Below are 17981 nucleotides of genomic sequence, written 5' to 3'. Positions count from 1 at the left end.
CAAACGTCAAACAGCAAACGTTTTCCAAGCGCGGTAGGATCATGAAGAGAAGCACAACATTCACGAAACAGAAGAAGAAAAGAAAGCCGAATTCACCGTACGGCGCTACATGTTCCTAGCTTGTTGGAGGCTTAGAAAAGTGTAGTTCAGTGCAACTATCATTAAACTCGCATAGAGCATCCTTGCAAACAAATCGGACAATCATACAACGCACCGTAAGAAGATCAAGAAGTGAGAGTTAGCGCGCAAACCAGGTCGTAAAGTGGATGAAGAAAGGTGTCGCCTACTGGAATTTGGATACATGGTAAATATAAAGACCGCTCTTTTCCGGGTATCGTGCGTGCAGTTCGAATTGCTTGGTGAAACAATAGCAACAAAGCCGACGACCGTGCCGAGGCAGTGCTGTGTGGTGTGCTTGGTTGGCTGTATCGGTGCGCGTGTGAGTAGCGCGCCTTCCCTTAACGTCAGCGCGCGCGTTTGTGTGCGTGCCTTCGGAAGTATCGAGGGCATCGCTTTGCGATTCATTCATCCCCACGACCTTCTTTCGGTGTGCTTGTTGTCTTTTCTTTTGTAAGATCCTTTGTGCGACATTTGAGCAATTCGAGTGATTTTCGCCGATTTCTCCCTAGCCCATCCCTCGCTAGTGGGTGTGCGTGTGTGTGTGTGTATTTGTGCTGTATTGAGTGGAGGCAGTTTCTCTGTGTGTAGGGAACATTGAAGACGGGAAGAAGTAAAGCCGTGTTGGGCTACGTACGTAGACACGCATGTGTTTTCGCACCATTCGGTTGAGTGGCTTCTCATAGAGCGATTCGTTTTATTTTGTACGCCAAAAAAAAACGCATTTTCCTAGTACCAGCATCGATGCGCCAAAAATCGGGTATAAAATCGGGCCCATTTTTTCCCAAGGAGGGCCAATTGGCCACTGTCTGTCTGTTAGGTTGCGTTCAAGCGGGTTCCGAGAAGTGAAGTATTCAACCAGGTAGCAGCAACCCCGCCTGTCGCGCTGTCAGTGTGTTGGTTTTTTGGTGGTGTGTTGGTTGGTTTTTTGCTGGTGTGTTCGAGGGTTGAACTGCAGAAAGAAAATGGTCGTCGACATACGCAAGCAAACAGCAGCTTGCCCCAGCCAACAAGCACAGCAGCTGTGGGGTTGCGGTACTCGTCCGATCCATGTTCGACAACGTTAGCCCAGCGGCAGCAGCAACCTGCATTATTTGGTGTGGTAACGCCGACGTAGCGGACCCGCGAACCAAGCGACGGCCAGCTTTATCCGCACGGGAAAACGGGGAAAAAGTGACAGCGAAACATTAATCAATATAATAGTAGAGTGCGTTATTTGCTGATCAATTGTGTGCCCGAGTGTGTGGTGTATTGCATGTGTGTATACACATATGCTTGACTGTGGGTGTGTGTGTGTGTGTGTGTGTGAGAGTGAGTGTGTGCGTGCGTATCGTGTCTCAAAGGCAGAGCGCGTTGTACTGTTTCAGGTGGAACGGTGTGTTTTTTCTTTCTACTATTACCCATTGCTTCGGATTTGGCTGGTCCAGGAAAATAAAGCAGCCAGTGTAGTGCGGACATTGTGTGGTGATGAGAGCGGGTCGGCCAAAACGGTTGTAGAGTTGAAGGAATGCGTGGGGGGGATGGTGGTGAAACGTAGCGCAATTGGCACGCAAGAAATCGCTAATAATTTCCCTTTTCTTCCCATTCACAGTGATGACCTCTCCATATGCACATACACACACGCAGGTGGTGTAGAGCTGTGCCGGATTGATGCGCTTACCGTTGCACCCCTGCGGAGCTGTAAACCTTCGATGTGCAATTTTTCCCCAAAATAAAGGCAAAAAGACCGATCGATCCCCGGCGGGTGTGCGGGTGGTGTAGTAGTGTCGTGATGATGAAGATGTCTATGGAGTGTTCAGTGTGAAAAAAAGAAAAGAAAACGGAAGAAACCAGAAGTGTGCAAACTCGTTGGGAAGGGGAGACGCGCGTGACGCTTTTCTGTGTGTGTGTGTGTGTGTGTGTGTGTGTTTGTGTGTTTTTGTGCCGGAACGGACAAAAGGTCCTTGTTTATATTCCGCAATCTCGCGTTAAAAGTGCCTAAGAGTATGAAAGCAAGAGCTAAGCATTCCTCCCCCACGACGTAAGCATTGTGTGAATTGTATTGCGCCAGTGTGTGTGTGTGTGTGTGTGCGTGCAAGTGATTGATTGGTTGGAAAGTGTGTGACGATATGCAGCAATCTCTCGCAAGGACATTCACTTGTCTGTAGACGAACCGCGCGGGGCAATGCGGTTGCTTTTGGTGGCAAACGTCATCGGCAAGCAATGGAAGCGTCCATCGTCAAGCATTTTTCGTCCTCTTGGAAGCTTGGGTACCGAGACCTGCTAGTTGTACTATCACGCCACGAGCGACAACCACACGACAAGGCAGCATTTAACATTCGTCGCTAGCGCGCCGTCCAGCTAGGAAGAGATGAGCAGTGGCGACAACGATCTGGCAGCATTTGATGGACGAAGGATTCAGCGCGAAGTGTCGGACGAGCGGACGCAACAAGTAGCCAGTGTTGTTGGGGACAGTGCACTACTAGCGACTTCTATTAGCATCCCAAAGCAACCAGTACATTACCTAGACAACCAGCAGCAACAGCAGCCCGACGAATGGGCAACGGTAGTACGATCATACAGCGAAGCGAATCTTAAGCACGATGCTAATGCGATTGTAATGGATGGTTCTTTTCAACAGCAACACCACGCGATTATTAGCACACACCGAGCAACCGTCGACAGGAAATCGCCTGCGTGGCCACCAGGGTCCTCCCTCCATGCTGCAGCACCGAACGCGACCAGCGCACAGTATGTGGAGCATTCCGAACCGCGCGCTTTAACGGAAGGTAACGGTGTGCTCGCACCGGACGGATCGCTACTGAACGCAGCGCCACACACAGACAGCGTGAAGCAAGTGATTGATCATAGCACGAGCAGCGGCAGCGGTAGCAATAGCGTCATGCGCGATCCTCAGGAATCTCATCACCGGGCAGCTCCGTCGGCAGCACCGCTCGGGGAGGTCGAATCGGGCGAGGACGACAGCGACTGCGTGGTCGTACCGTCCACCGAGCGGAAGGTGGAACCGTTAAAAATTAACCTTGCCCGCGACCGGGAACCGATCCGGACAGTCATCAAGCTAACGTCCGGTGCCGCCGGCTCCGGTGGGCCGGATCACTTTCAGCAGCTGTCACCCACGATCCGGGACGTGCCCGGTTCGCCCAAGATCACCATTAAGCCTCCGAAGCCACCGCCGTCCATGGTGGCAGAAAACCCGTCGATCAGCGGGCTAGCAGCGGCAGCGTCATCGTCGGCCGGATCGTCCGCCACGCTGACCGGTACCGAGCATCACGGAAACAATTGTGTCGGCTACAGTGCGGTTTTACCTGCGTATAGCAGCATTCCAAAGCTTACCATTAAACCGATCATCAATCCGGCCGACGAGCCGACCGCTACGGAAGGATCATCGTCGGCGACGGGTACGGCGGCGGCGGCGGCGGCCACAGTAGAGCAAATGCATATTATTCCTAAGTTACTCATCAAGGGTTCCGCTTCCTCGCTGGAGGCAAGCCACGGCCGGGACGGAGCGGTGGAACCACACATTGTGCCTAAGCTAACGATACGTGGCGTTAATAACCACAACCATCATCATCATCATCACCAACAGCAGAGTCCGCTGGACACAGCGACCTACCCCAGCGATGGACTACCCTCGGTCGGGGAGAGCCGGGGGGAGAGCAGTGGAACCGGCTCGCCAACGCCGCTAGTTCCGAAGCTAACGATTAAGATGGACAACCACCATCCGCATCATCATCACCATCACCACCATCACAACAGTTTGCGCGTGAAGGAGGCAGCGGACGGTGTTGAGGCAGGCGTCCCCGGTGGCCCGATTCCAAAGCTGCACATAAAGACGAACCAGCAGGACGGAACAACGACTGCGGTTAATAGCTCCCTGTCGGCCGGTGCGAACTGTAGCACCTCTGCTACACTCGGGTCTTCCCCGGTGCTGACCAGCTTGGAGGGCGTCAAAGTTACCATCAAACCACTCCCGGAGCCACCGAAGCTGCCAAAGCTAACGATCAAGACCACTGGCCTCGGCACGGTGGCGGAAACGAGCGACGTTTCGATGGTGTCTTCGACGAGCAATAGCTTCTCGCCCAAGCTGCTTCCTTCCGTGGTCGGCTGTTCCGGCGAGCAGCTGCAGCACCATTCGGTTGGGGCGGGCGGTGCGCCAGGCGTTTCTCAACTGCTGCAGCAACACCAATCCCAGCAACCGGCTTCCCCGAGCGATCAGCACTCCAACATCAGCTCTAGCTCGATCCCAAAGCTGACGATCAAGCCGATGCCGCCGAAGGAGACCACCCAAAACTGTTCCGCGGAAGGCAGCAGTAGTGCCGGAACGGCGGAATTGCCACCCACTGTACCGAAGCTGACGATTAAACCGATTCTGCCACCGGCGAAGCAATCCGGTGAGGACAGCAGCAGTTCCAGTGAGACCAGTATTAACTCTCTCGAATCATCGCCCATTTCATCGTGCTCGTCGGCACCGACGTCGGCCGCGGTAACGACCTCCCCGACGACGGCACTGAGAATGACAATCAAGGTACCTTCTTCAGCTCCACACCAGCAGCAGCAGCACGAAACTAACCCTGCGGGACACTCGGCGAGCACAGCACTGGCCGGGTCGCCCACTTCATCCGCAGCGGCTGGTGGTGCCGCGGTTGTCACAAGGCTTAACATCAAACCGATTCTGCCTCCTCCTCCCCAAACAAACGCGGAACTGATGTCTGGCACAGTGCATGCCACGGACCGCTCGCTGCTGACGTCAGACGATGGTGATTCGACTCCGCCTTCGTGTGACGATTCGCATAAACCGATCGTCATACCGAAGGTGACAATCAAAACGCTAGCCAATCCGCGTGGCCAGGAGACGGAAATCTTATCCACGCCCAAGGTGACCTTGAAACCGATCCCGAAACCGCAGGACGATGCTGCAGGCAGTCCGGTCGAGCGTCATCCGCCGCTGGCCAACAATACCGGCCACTCGCCGACGAACAGTGCCGCTGCCGGTATGCCCGATGGGACGGATTCGCCGAGAATTATTTTAAAAATTAACAAAGGCTCCTCGTCGACGACGACATCGACGACAAGCGCGGAACAGCTGGAAGGTGCCGCACTGGACGCTGCACAGCCAACGAGTGTAGCTCCAGCGGGCGGCAGCATTTCCATACTAGCGAACGAGCTGAAACGACCGGCCGCTAGTGCGATGGGAGGCACCGCAACGCTCTCCTCGTCTGGCTCATCCTCGTCGGTATCGTGCGCGTCGTCGACCTCCGTTTCGGCATCGGCCACATCATCGTCCGCCGGGTCGGATCCTGCCTCGCCGTCCTCCGGTGGTGGCGGTGATCAGGGCGAACCCGGGTCGCCCGAGGTGAAGAAGAGCAAGCTCGATCACACGCAGCTGAAGCTGTCCCAGCAGATGCAGGACGCACTGGAGCAGCAGAAGGGCCTGCTGCGCCAGTCGATGCTTCAATCGCAGCACCAATATCAGCTACAGACAGCACCAAACGCGGAACTGGGCCGGCGGCAACCAACGGTCGCAACCGGCGCCACAATGTCGAACAGTGCCGTGGCCGATGTGATTGTGATAGACGACGACAGTAAGTCGGAGAACGAAGCGCCGAGGCAGGAGGGTGGTGCTAGGGAAAAGTTTGCCACTGTACGAGCCCCCCACCCGTCCGCCGGTGATCCGTTGGCCCTCAACGATAGGGAGCTGGCCGAACGAATGTACCCCGCATCGTTGCTTGCCGACGGTGGCGCTGTTGCCGCGCCGTCCCCCAGATCGAGACGCACGCGAGGGACACCACGCGGTGCTGCTCGGCAATCGCGAAGGGGTCGCGGTGCTGCTGGATCAGCCGCCGCCGCCGCCGCTGCCGCAGCAGCTGCTGCAGCGAGACAGCAGGAGCTGGATGCTAGTGCTGCCGTATCGCAGCTGCTGGGGCTGCTGGCACAAGACGATCCCGAGGAAGGCTCCAGCTCCGACTGCATGATAGTAGATGAGCCGGCGCGCGCACTGAACTCGAACGCACCGACATCCTCCTCCGCGGCCGGGCTGCGTGAAAGCTTAACGCTTGAAAGTCTGCTGCGCGGCGGTTCGAAACCATCGGCTGCATCGCTGAGCGGAGGGGGCAGTAGCTTCTACAGCAGCGTCCCGATGGCTGGCGGTGGCGGTGGCGAGGTCGAGAAGAATGGCACCGCCAGCAACAGTTCGATCGGCAGCGTCACCAGCTCGGTTAGCAGCTCCGTCGCGGCACCGGCTTTGGCGACGCCGGCGGGAGTGGCGAGCGGCCGGACGCCGGCTGCCGGAGTGCGCATGAGTACGCGCCGTGGCGCTGGGCAGCTGCTGAAGGATGCACTCAGCAACAAGCACCAGGACCGGGACTCGGGCGTGGACGAGGCGCGCACGGACGGCGAGTGCGGTGGTGGGGCTACGCCTTCCAAGAGGCCGCGCGGGCGCCCCAAGAAACAATCCGTCGATGTCGCGACGGAAACGAACGGCGGCGGGAACAGCAACTCAGTGGACGGTAGCACCAACGACAACAACGTGCTGCTGGCGATGGCAATGATGGGAGGCGCCGATGGCGGTCCCGCACTGCTACGACCGGAGGATCGGGCGTTGCTTGGCGCGCAGCAGTTGATGGAAGGTATAATGCCACTGCCCAGGACGCCGGCACGGACGCCAAGGTAAGTGTCGAGCAATGTAACGTAAATCTTTAAACTAAGGCTAAACGTATGTGTCAAACCCTTCTGCTCGTGTTCACGTACTCTTCCCTCAACATATCTGAAAGAATATCTCTTTACGGTGCTCCGTCAAGATAAGATGAATGTTTGCGCAAAATAAGACAGTACTACAAATCGTTTCTTTTTTGCGGGCTACGATAACGCAGCAAACGCTTTGCTTTGCGTATTACTCCGGCTCGATTCCTCCCAACAAATTTGACACTTAGTACCGGTGAATCGTGTCGCGTATTTCTATCAGCGCCCGAGACACTACCAAACAAAACAACTTCTGTCCCACATATACACACACACGCACATTACACGCTTCCTTGACCTCCCCGGTAGCGACCGATCTCTACCGGTTCTTTCCAAACCCCCCACCCTTTACTACGCCCAACGCCCGTGCGTGTCTAGTAATCGAATGCTGCTGCTGCTGCTTTCTGCTGGGGCGATGCGCGCGCGCCCGCCTATTTTGAATCTCCTCCGGGCGGAAGGGGGGGAGCGATGATGTTTTTTTCCGATTCCGTTTTGCTGCTTCCTTTCATAACAAATTTTCACCTTGCCGCGTCAGAGTTTAGGAGGCAGCCCAGCGTTAGGCTAAGGCAGCGAACCAGCCAGCAGCAGCCGGTGTGCGTCGTCCCTGGGCACCGCTCCGCATCACCGCATACTACTATCTCACATGCATGTGTACGGGGTGTACGCGTACTCGTATCATCGTACTCGCGCTGCTGGGGGTCGCTCTCTCTCGCTCTCTCTCTCTTTCTTTTCTTTCCTCTCGCGCACTTCTCTTCTCGGGGCACGGTTGGTGTGCTCTCGTGGTTGTTGTTTGGTGCGATGGGTTGTGGTTGCAGCAGAATCGTGACTCTCCTGCTGGCGTGATGACGGGGGGGGGGGGGGGGAGGGGGGAAGCTTTTGTTGGATATCGTGTGCAATCCATGCTACTTCCGTTTTAGCCCGTTCGTGCGAATTAAGAGCAAAGGTATTTTTTGTTTCCCTCTGAGTGTTGGTGTGTATATTGAAGATTATTTTGTAACAGTAAATGTGGTAGATTAATTACGTTGAATTATTAACAGTTTCGGTGATAAATGTGTCACCTATTACAGTTTTTCTTCCAAAAAAAGCAAATGTTTTCCAATTACGTGTAGGGGTAACGTTTTTAAATTGATTAAAATGGGGAATATATAAAGAAATAGGATTTAATAGTTCCAAAAATAGGAGTTAAATTTGCCCAATGCCCAAAACATGAATTGCAAATTTCACGCATTTTGCGTGTCAATCGTATGACGAGTACATCTTCTGTGTCACTTAACCTACGGAGACAGCTGAAAACCTTATCCTGGAACGAGAGATTTTCCGAGATGATTTTTTTCTATTGTCAGATTAGAATGATTTGTAGACGAATAATCGTTTTCCGATCTTTGCTTTTCAAAGTAACGAAACCCTTTCTATAACGCATGGCATTTTATTTTATTTTGAACGACAACTGCAACCCGGTTGAAACCCGTTTTACTCGCCTAAAGTCAAGAGCCCAGCAGTAATTCCAGCACTTGTGCATTATTGTGAGTAAAACTATTCCGTCAGCACCGGGCACACGTGCGAGGAGAAGGCGGTCGACCGACAGAAGTAACCGCGTGATTTTTCGTGAGAGCGACGAAGCGTGCGTGGTGGAGGAGGAACGACGAATAGCGACGCCGATTTGCCTCTGACCAGCATTCGAGTAAAGCCCGTGTCTGCGCCGGTGAACTCTGTCACCGGCGGGGGTTTTCTATGCAACAGCAGACGTAAAAAAAAACAACGCAAGAAGCAAGAGAGTGAACGCAACACGAGAGCGAGAGAGAGAGAGAGCGTAAGCACGCGCGCGTCCCGGTCATTTCCGACGCATCAGCTGACGAGACGCTTGAGCGTGCTCGCATCGGTAGATGTCCTTGGCATCAACACGGTGGGCCCGGCTGCCCGCCCGCTGGTCCGTTGGCGGCGGTGTTGGTGGTGGTAGTGTGGGTTCTTCCAATCGGTCGTTTTTTGTTTGCCTCTGTCCCTCGCTGCCTTTTCGGAGCGCGGCGCCTCGATTCCATCCGGTTTACATGCAGTCGGTTCACTTCTCGACTTTCATCACCCATCATCGCCCTTCTTTTTGTGTTGCAATTTTTCCAATGCCTACTCTTCCTGTGTAAAAGGGGGTGAAGGAATACAGATTGTGTGAGAACTCTGCACGAGAGAGAGCGGAAAGGATGCTGCGATAAGGGAGCTAAACGGTATGTTGCATGATATGTTGTGCCGTGCCTCTGCGGGTTTTTTTTGTTGCTGTTTGGTAAAACGATAAAAAGAGCGAGAAAAATTACACATAAAAGTTAACATTTTCCTGGACGTAATTATTAGGATTTTTTAGCAATAAAACATAGCTGTCGCAAATTGTTTACTAAAGGTCTTCATTTTTTTTACATTTTCTTCACACAGGACAAGAGGACGTGGGCGAGGCAGAGGTCGAGGAAAGCTGAGTTTGGCGGACGGTGCAGCCAGTATGTTTGGCGGGACGCCCATAGCTGGAGCATCACCTGTCGATGGAAATGTAGATCCATTGTTTATCGGTATGTTGTAATTTGTACCCCCAGAGCATAATATGTTTTACAGATTGATTTACCTCCCTTTTTTCATACTTTTCCTCTCTCTCTCTTTCTTTCTTTCTCTGTAATAGGCACGCCAAACAGCCACGATCCTTCCGCGGATGCAATGCAAGGCTTTCAGCTGTTGTTCGGTCACCTTCAAACGCCCCGCGGTGCTGGTGGTAGTGCACGCTCGCGGGGCGGCAGACGGGGCGCCGGTTCGCGAGGACCCCGCACACCCAGGGGCGGTCGTGGGGCGGCAAAGGCAGCAATGGCAGCAATGCTGGCCGCTGCTAGTGCCACACCACCGGCCGATCTCGTTGGTTCGTTTGCGGATTTAACGGCAGCGGAGGAGGCGGCAAAGAGCCAGCTGCTCGATGCGCTGCAGCAGCAACAGGAGCAGCTACTGCAACAGCAGATGCCACTTTCGCCGGTAGGCGCTGCTATGGTGGACGTGACGCCAAAACCGAGAGGCCGTGGACGAGGGACGCGCGGCACCAGTGGTATGGTGAGCAGACGGAAAGGGGTACGAGGAAGCGCTAAAGCAGGCCGGGGACGGAAGGCTCTGGAGCTGGAGTCGCCGATGCTGCTTGGTGTTGGTGGTGGTGGCGGTAATGCTGCCAGCGAGTTACATTCGGGACCAACCGTACCCGGTGACAGCAAGAACAACGCCATCTTCATGACACCGATGGCGGGAGGTTTGGTAAGTTGTTGGGACGAATTTGTTGATTTCGGCGCATGCAAAAACCGAAGGCACCAACTCACCCTCCGCCGGCTAGCTTCGAGTGGATTTGAAATCAAGCCGAGCGCGCGTGGTAGAAGGGCGATAGGATGGGTGGTAGTGGTGGTTGGTGTACACATTTGGGGTTTCCTTCGGGAATTTATGTTTGCCTGGTAGTAGCACACGAAAGCTAGACGAACGCGAAACCGCATCGTGTGTGTGCTCTCTGCCTGTCATCGTTGCGGTGTGGATTCTCCGAAACCGAGTACACCGAGCCCCGGGTGAGATGGCCGGTTGCGGTTCGACGCTCGTGTTGTACGGTCGTCGACATTTCTCGCAGATCGTCGGCGCGGTATCGCGTACGAGTGGTTTGTTGCCCGACGTTTGTCCCAAAGCCGCGATGATGGACTCGGAAAATGCTCGGCTTTCTGGCCGCGGCTGGCTGCAGCCGCCACACTGCTGACGAATCGGGCAAATGAACGCATTGACCTGTAGCATACATCACCAGTCGTGATGATAATCGGGCGGTTTTGTTGTAGTTTTTTTTTTTTGGTTTCCATTTTGGTATGTAACACGGATTACACAGTTAAAAGACAGCAGTCCATAAATGCGAATCCATAGCTTCTTCACCTCAATTATATTCCGTATTTAGAAAGAGATTGTCAAATGGAAAAGGATGCAGCAGTGTCTTTTAAGCGGGGCGTGCGGGAGTGAGTGTGCTTGAAGCGTGCTGGCCAGAAATAGCTTCACACACAGAGGGGAAAACAATGATGGAAAATGGAAAACCTTCCTTGCTGGGGGGCGCTTATTTTCCTGCTGCATTGGTGTTGGTTATGTCGGGGTGCATTAACCTAACGCACGCTAGAAAGAGAGAGATTCAGAAAAAGAAAAAGAGAGAGAGAGCTTGAAGGTTAGGAGAGGCTGTTGGTGAACGCATCTTTGCGGTCGGGCGTTCCAGCTTGAAATAGACACCGAGAGAGGCTTGTCTAAATCATCGTACCCCGTGCGCCCCCGGGGGTGCTTGTACATGTGGTGTAATGCCCCTTGAAACAAATCGAACTTAGACAAGAAAAAAAAAACAACATAACAACTAATTTATATCCACTTTCAACACATACAGGGGGAGACAGTTTGGTCGACAGTATAATGTTTGCATTGCGCTTTGCTTTATTGATTGCTATCGATCGTCTCTACTACACAAACCGAGTGTGTATTGGTTGCAATTTATGGAAATATTTTTTACGTGACTTTCCTACATGGAATGATGATGATGATGGTGCACGTCAAAGGCGAAGACGTTGCTCAGCAGTTGTACTTTTGAAGACTGGCTGGGAATCGATCAAATTACATCATCACCCTTGTGTGTTGGAAAGGCGATTGCCATTTGCACAACCGTCGGAGTTTCATAAAAAAAAATACGGAGCGAGTGGAGCCAGCAGTCAGTCTCCCCTTCCCCCAGACACAACACACGCCAGGTGGTGTGCTGACTCGCGCAATTGCTTGCCAATATATGTGTGTGTCTGTGTCTGTGCAACTTAGAGTGATAATGAATGAGCTGCTGCTTTGGTGGTTGTGTTAGTTCGTATTAGTAACAATTTGATGTTAATGTTCCGGAAGCGCCATAGGTACAAACAAATGATGATTTTTGTATGACATTCATTGTAGCCGACATGGGATTATTGCTTACAGAAAAACGGTAAGCGATGAAGGAAAACCTTATAGTTTTAGTGGTAAAGGTTCGAGCGCCTCCTTCCGCGAGCACCTGCTCGTTGCACATGCTTTCCACAGTTTACGTCTATGTATGCGCCCCTTTGCCATTACATATGGTCGATGCGACGAATGCAACATAGTTCAATCCATTCTAGCTTTCTAGCAATGGGGTGCGTGTGTGTGTTGCTTTTGTGTGAGTCTCGTGGCGTCGTGTGTGCGTTAGTGTGTCAAGAAACGAGTTTCGTTGCATTGGCCCATGTGATGGCCGGTATGGGCACGGGGAGTCGGAAGGAAGAGGAAGTATGACACACGGGAAAGGGAAGTGCAATTGTGATTTTCAACGCAATCTTGCCACACCAGTCTGCCGCTCTGCTCCGGTCTGTCCCCCCAAACCAACACACAGCGCAATGGAACGAGTGTGAGATAATAGGGGTGGTTGGTGGGAAGTAAATACCAACACACATGTAAATCGTGCGCCTCTATTCGTGCGTTCGCTGTGTTTATACTGGGGTGTGTGAAGCATTCCACATCAAGGGTGTATTCTACTGCTTTCGCGTAAACGAGAGTCGTCTTGACACAAATGTATTGAAATAAATTTTATGTTTTTTTTCTTTCTGTTTTCTTTGCAGGATCCCAACCGACCGAAGCTGCATATGCGTGCACTGAAAACGCCGAAAAATGAGATCAAAACCAACACACCGCCATCGAGCGCGGAAAACACGCCGTCTGCTGGCGTCACGCCTTCGCGCACGACGCCAACCGTGGATGGTACCGGCGGCACGCCCGGTGGGCTGCAGGTGTTCGAGGAGGATACCCGCATGAGCGGAGACTTTAACTTCACCACCCCCGTGCGGCTGCTCAGCACCGGTGACGGGTGTTTGCAGCAGAACGAAGAATCCCAAAGCTCGTACCTGAGCAGCACCAGCGTTACGCTGGATGCTACCAACCAAACGTTACCGAGTGCGGCAACGGGTGCCCCGGCGGACGGAAAGCCGGGGGCAGAACTGGGTACGGCGGAGGCAAACGTTTCGGAGGCACCAAAGGAAGCCATCTCGGGTGTGACGTCCGCCGGCAACAGCAACAGCAGTAGCAGTCGGCGGCCAAACAAGGGCAAAATGGAGGTGCTCGATGCTCAGTAAGTGAACAGTTTTTTTTTCACCAGCTCCACTCTAGAATTGTGACAACATTTACTTACCGCTCATGATTTTTCCCTTTTTCCCCCCTGCAGTCGTGCTCAGTTTACGGTGGACCTGCTGGCCGAGTACGAGTGGCCGCCGCCCAGCCCGGGCACGCGGGGTGCCGACACGTTCATGATACAGGAACAGATCGCGGAGTATTTGGGCGTGAAGAGCTTCAAGCGCAAGTACCCGGACCTGATGCGGCGCCCGGTGGACATGGAGGAGCGCAACTTCATCCTCGAGCAGGGGCTCGCCTCGGAGAAGATGTGCGATCTGGGGCTGACGGCCGTGTACGCCTCGGAAATACTGGACATCATGTGCGCCGACTATCCGGACAAGTACGAAGAGTACACGCGGTACACGCGCGAAAAGCATTTCCGCGAGCTGAGCAACCGGCAGCGGCAGCAGCAGGAAGCGATCAGTGCGGTGGTCGCCGCTGCACCAGTGGATCGCGCACAGCTGGCGAAGGAAAAGGCGATCGAATCGGCTGCTAATTGGAACTGTAGCTTTAACAAAGAGTGAGTATATTGGCCCGTTGAAACGAAAGCCTTTTTACTATTGCTTTCTTTTTATTTCTATTGACATAATGCTCTTGTGCTTGCTTACCGACAGACGGCGAGAATCGAGGCGAGCGTGCATGGATCTGCAAACGTACGTGGTGCAGGTACCGAAGCGACAGGAGCTCACCCGCCCAGAGGGCCACCAGCAAACGACGCCGAAGGCACAGCCCACCAACTATCCGGTGGCGCTTGTACCCGGGCAGTTCAGCGAGTATTACACTACTTACACACCGGAAGAGTTGGCGTAAGTATTGGTCGTTGGAATCCGTAGATGCTTTCTAGTGCAGTGAACTAAATGCACTGTTTGGACCATTTTCAGGTGCTATCCAATCAACACAGTGCTGCTGGATCCGTTCGAGTTGCAGGAGATTGTTTCGTCCGAACGCTATCGCAAGCTGGTGGCGGCTGAAGAGGCGCGTCTCCTTCAAGACGATAGCAGCAGTAGCAGCAGCGATAGTGATAGTGACGACAGCAGCAGCAGCACCGACAGTGACACGAGCAGTGGAAGCAGCGGCAGCAGCAGCAGCAGCAGCAGCGACGATGAAGCGGAAGGGGGGCGAAGTAGACGCGCGGCATCGAGCAGTGGATCGTCCTCGAGCGATAATGAAGGTGACGGTAATGTGAGCGTAAAGAAAGAATTACGTCGTCAGAAGCGCAAAGGACGCCCCAGTGCTGCGGATGGTGGTAAGGGCAACATGGCGGAATCTACTCCTGCCGTTCCTTCGGCGGCCGTTGCCGCTACCCCCGTGAGACGTTCGAGTCGAACGATGAGTGCCGGTGTGCCAGTAGTAGCACCTCCCACTGTCGTGTGTAAAGAACCTACCGATTCAGATGTAAGTACATTTGCATGATGTCTGCATTTTCTCATGACATTAATTATTCGTTTCTGGTGCTGTTGTTCTTGGCAGGATTCCGATGTTCCGCTGATTGCCGTTAAGAAGAAAAATAATCTCGCCACAGGTGGTACGGTACCTTCGGCGGGTGGTGGTAAACGAATGCAGGAAACGGTTGTAACACCGGTGAAACGGCCCCCGTTGAATCCGTTCCTGTGCGCCGTTTGCATGGGTCCGGAGAATAAGAACAAGTACAGTAAACCGGAACTGTTTGTACGCTGCACTCGTTGCCGTCGGAAAGGTAATTATTGCACTGCTATGACTGGGGTATATGCTCAGTATGTTTGATTGTGTGTTTTCTGTTCCGCTCCACCCCCTCCAATAGCCCATCCGTCCTGTATCGGTATGTCTTCGGTGATGTATAAACGTGTGCAGCAGTACAAGTGGCAGTGCTCGGAGTGCAAGCTGTGCATGAAATGCAACCGGCAACCGGCAGCAATCGACAGCAAAATGGTGTACTGTGATCAGTGTGACAGAGGATACCATTTGGCTTGCAAGGGGCTTCGCAATTTACCCGAAGGTAAGCTTTTTGGTTGTGTATGTTAATGGGACTGTGCCTAACCGAAACCACTTCCAATCGATTATTCTACAGGACGATGGCATTGCAACATATGCACCATTTGTGGTTTATGCGGCGCCCAAACGCCCGAAGGTCACCCGAACCCGCACCTTTCCGCCCAGCAACGGCAACAGCTGGCAATGGTCGCCGAATGGACGCACGAGTACGGCTTAAACTCGCTTACGAACATACGGGAGCACCTGCGAACGCTCTGCGTTCCTTGCGTGCGGCAGCGAAAACAATCTCAGCAGCAGCAGCAACAGCAGCAGCAGCCAGTTCCGCCCAAGGGAAACAGCGAAAATGTGGCAATGCTTAACCACAACAATAATAATAACACCGAACCGAGGAAGCTATTGTCAGGAACAACTCAGGGGGTGAGTGGGATAAGGCCATCGCCGGTTGTTAGTGGTCCCGGCGGTGTGGTTTCCATGAAACCACAATAATCACAATTCTTGGATGGGTATCATCATGAAAAGTGAAGGCGAACATTATTACTGCTATGCCACAGCTGGGTGGGTACGGTTGGGGAGTGGTAAAGATGTTAAGAAGACGATGCTATTGATATGGCACGATGTTATCGGTTGGAGGCAAAGTTAGGTCAAATGAAACAAAACAAACCAGAAGCGCAATGGAAGGACAGGGACAGGTTCGCATAATGAGGTTACATTTTATTTTTTTATTCATGTTAGTCAATAATCGTACTAATTTGAACTTGAGTTTGCTATCCGACTTGTTTTTTTTATATGCAGCTTATTGCTTCCGTTTTGTTTTTTTTTACTCCTTTGATTCCTGCAAATAGCTCCGAATCTTCGTACTGCACGCGTAATTTTCTCTTCTTTTTTTAAATCCAAAGCATGTACAGGCCAACTCAACCACCTTTTTGTAAATACACAACCCGGCGGGGGGAAGAAATACTGTTTAATAATTGCACAGTGCCGCTCGAATGTGTGCTGGCAGACACTAATTCATTTAATTATTTTTAATGGTTTTATCCAACATGTATGTGCAGTAGGAAAATAGTTTGTTACGTAAAACATGTTCGTTAGGCAATTAATCCAGGAGTATCGTTTCGTAATTACGGGAGGAGATGTAAAAACGGCTTGTTTCATTAACTTTGGCTCTAGTGTTTAGTATTATTACTATAATTTTATGAAGCTAGGAGCAACATTAGAACTTTATTTTGTTACGCTACGTACGTGGGCCTCGTGCTAGTTAGTTGGTCAAGTAATTTGGTAAGTCACAATGCATCTTGAACATTCACTCTACTTTCATCAGTCGTCCCCTTTGAATATAACCATGTGGTCCAATGTGGTGAGGCTTGTCGACAGAAACTGGCAGAATGATTGATAAGGGAACAATAGACACCAGCGGCATTAATGCTAGAGTTTAGATTAAGTTTGTTCTAGGTTGAACGGGGCTTGAGAAAAAGCTTTCCCCGACTTATTAGTTCCACATGCAGTGGAAAATAGAATACAGAACAGCTGCTATATAACCCCTGATCTGCTAGTTCTTTGTAAGTCTTTTGCTAATCTCGTCTTCTGTAAGACTCTCGTTTAGATTTAGTTAGATGTGTTATTTTGTCAGCATTGCCACTAATCCCACTACACCAGGCGACGGTGGAGGCGACCGTGTGCATAGTATGGATTCAGAAAGACTAAACGCATATATGAGAGTTGTGTGTACATGCTTGTGTAATACGTTTCGAGCCTTGTTGAAACAATCAGATATCGTTAGCGTTCGCAGTCCCTGCGCCCAAAACCAGGAGTAAGTGTGTTAACAAACGATGCATGGATTCCCATTCCTCTAACACGTGTTGTTGCTGAGGAGCATTTTCGTGTGCCACCAGTAGAAGAAAAAAAAACGATGGCCAGGGTGGCATTTGTTCGCTAGTTAGTTTTGGGGAATCTCGCTCCCGATTTCAATGGCTTACTGTAACGGGCCCGGTAGGTTAATGGTAATCAATTAAAAACTGAAGAAAAAAAAACACACACACATACACAATTATTACTTGTATTTTGTGACAATGCACACATTACGCTATTTTTTGTATAAATTAGAAATCTAAAGCGCCCAGGCCATTGTAGAAGCTGGATATAAAGCATCAAATCTACAACAGCGGCCGGTGTCCAAGCAGGAGAGATGTGTAAGAAGAAATGCTTGTAGCCCAGAGCACACAGAGGCACACGCGAGACTTGTAAATGTGTAAGCTGCTTTGTGTTGTTGAACATCCGAGAGAGAAGATAAAATCATGTTAATAGGAATAAAGCAATCAAATCATCCCATCTCCGAAGGCAGTGTTCGGACGGTGGAGATTGTATATATGAGGAGCACACATCCCCCAGTCAAAAAAAAAAAAAAAATTAATGCGTACATCCAGTAATATTGTAAATGCACATATTCGGCGCATCGAAAAGAGAAGTTTAAGAGCAAATTATAGATTGTGCGATTGGGTGCGAAATGTTCGCACAGTGCAAGTAATAATTTATCAGCTAGCGTTTCTTAACGTAGGATTAAACAGAGGTATCTAAACATCAGCTATTATTCACTTGTTAAGTGCTGCTACTGCGGTTCGGAAGAAAAGCATACGAAAAAAACGTGGGAAGTTGTAGAAAATGGAGAGTGAGTGTGCTGAGGCTTACAAGGAGCATTATATGCACGACGTAACATTGGTTAAAAGAAGCATCAATGCACTTTGATGAACAGATACGCAATGATAGCATGTAATTTATTGGAATCCGCGCATTATATTGACGAATACATTTTTTAAAAAATATCCGATTCACTATCAAGGAAAGTATCATCATGATGACTTTTGTAGTCTTGTTGTGTCTGCTTGCAGTTGGGAAACGCATGTGGTGTTACATTAGTTGTAATTTGTAAACTGTGAATTCGTAGTTCAATGGTTCAAATTATTTTACTTTTTCATTTCGTTTAAGCTGTG

At 51.5% G+C, this 17981-nt stretch overlaps 1 protein-coding gene across 8 annotated transcripts; it reads left to right on the top strand.

The window, feature by feature from the left end:
• The first annotated feature begins 37 nt into the window (after positions 1-37).
• On the top strand, positions 38-17813 carry LOC120902257 (mucin-19). 8 transcript variants are annotated; one of them, XM_040310910.1, is made up of 12 exons: positions 841-1594; positions 1709-2662; positions 2738-6783; positions 9274-9404; positions 9512-10122; positions 12480-12985; positions 13079-13546; positions 13641-13832; positions 13908-14421; positions 14497-14722; positions 14807-15001; positions 15074-17813. In XM_040310910.1, exons 2-12 carry the CDS (start codon positions 2468-2470, stop codon positions 15481-15483), a joined length of 7494 nt encoding a protein of 2497 aa, XP_040166844.1. In that variant the 5' UTR covers positions 841-1594; positions 1709-2467; the 3' UTR covers positions 15484-17813. The 8 variants fall into 8 exon arrangements, with proteins under 8 accessions (XP_040166799.1, XP_040166825.1, XP_040166844.1 ...); XM_040310901.1 differs by having other exon boundaries at positions 842-1594; positions 1709-2665; XM_040310865.1 differs by lacking the exon at positions 841-1594 and adding an exon at positions 38-304 and having other exon boundaries at positions 1709-6783.
• The last annotated feature ends 168 nt before the right edge of the window (positions 17814-17981 follow it).

Source organism: Anopheles arabiensis, chromosome 2 (genome assembly GCF_016920715.1).
Source record: "Anopheles arabiensis isolate DONGOLA chromosome 2, AaraD3, whole genome shotgun sequence".
Classification (NCBI taxonomy): Eukaryota; Metazoa; Arthropoda; class Insecta; order Diptera; family Culicidae; genus Anopheles; species Anopheles arabiensis.
The sequence above is the reverse complement of the archived record's forward strand: the minus strand, read 5'-3'. Positions and strand labels throughout refer to the sequence as shown.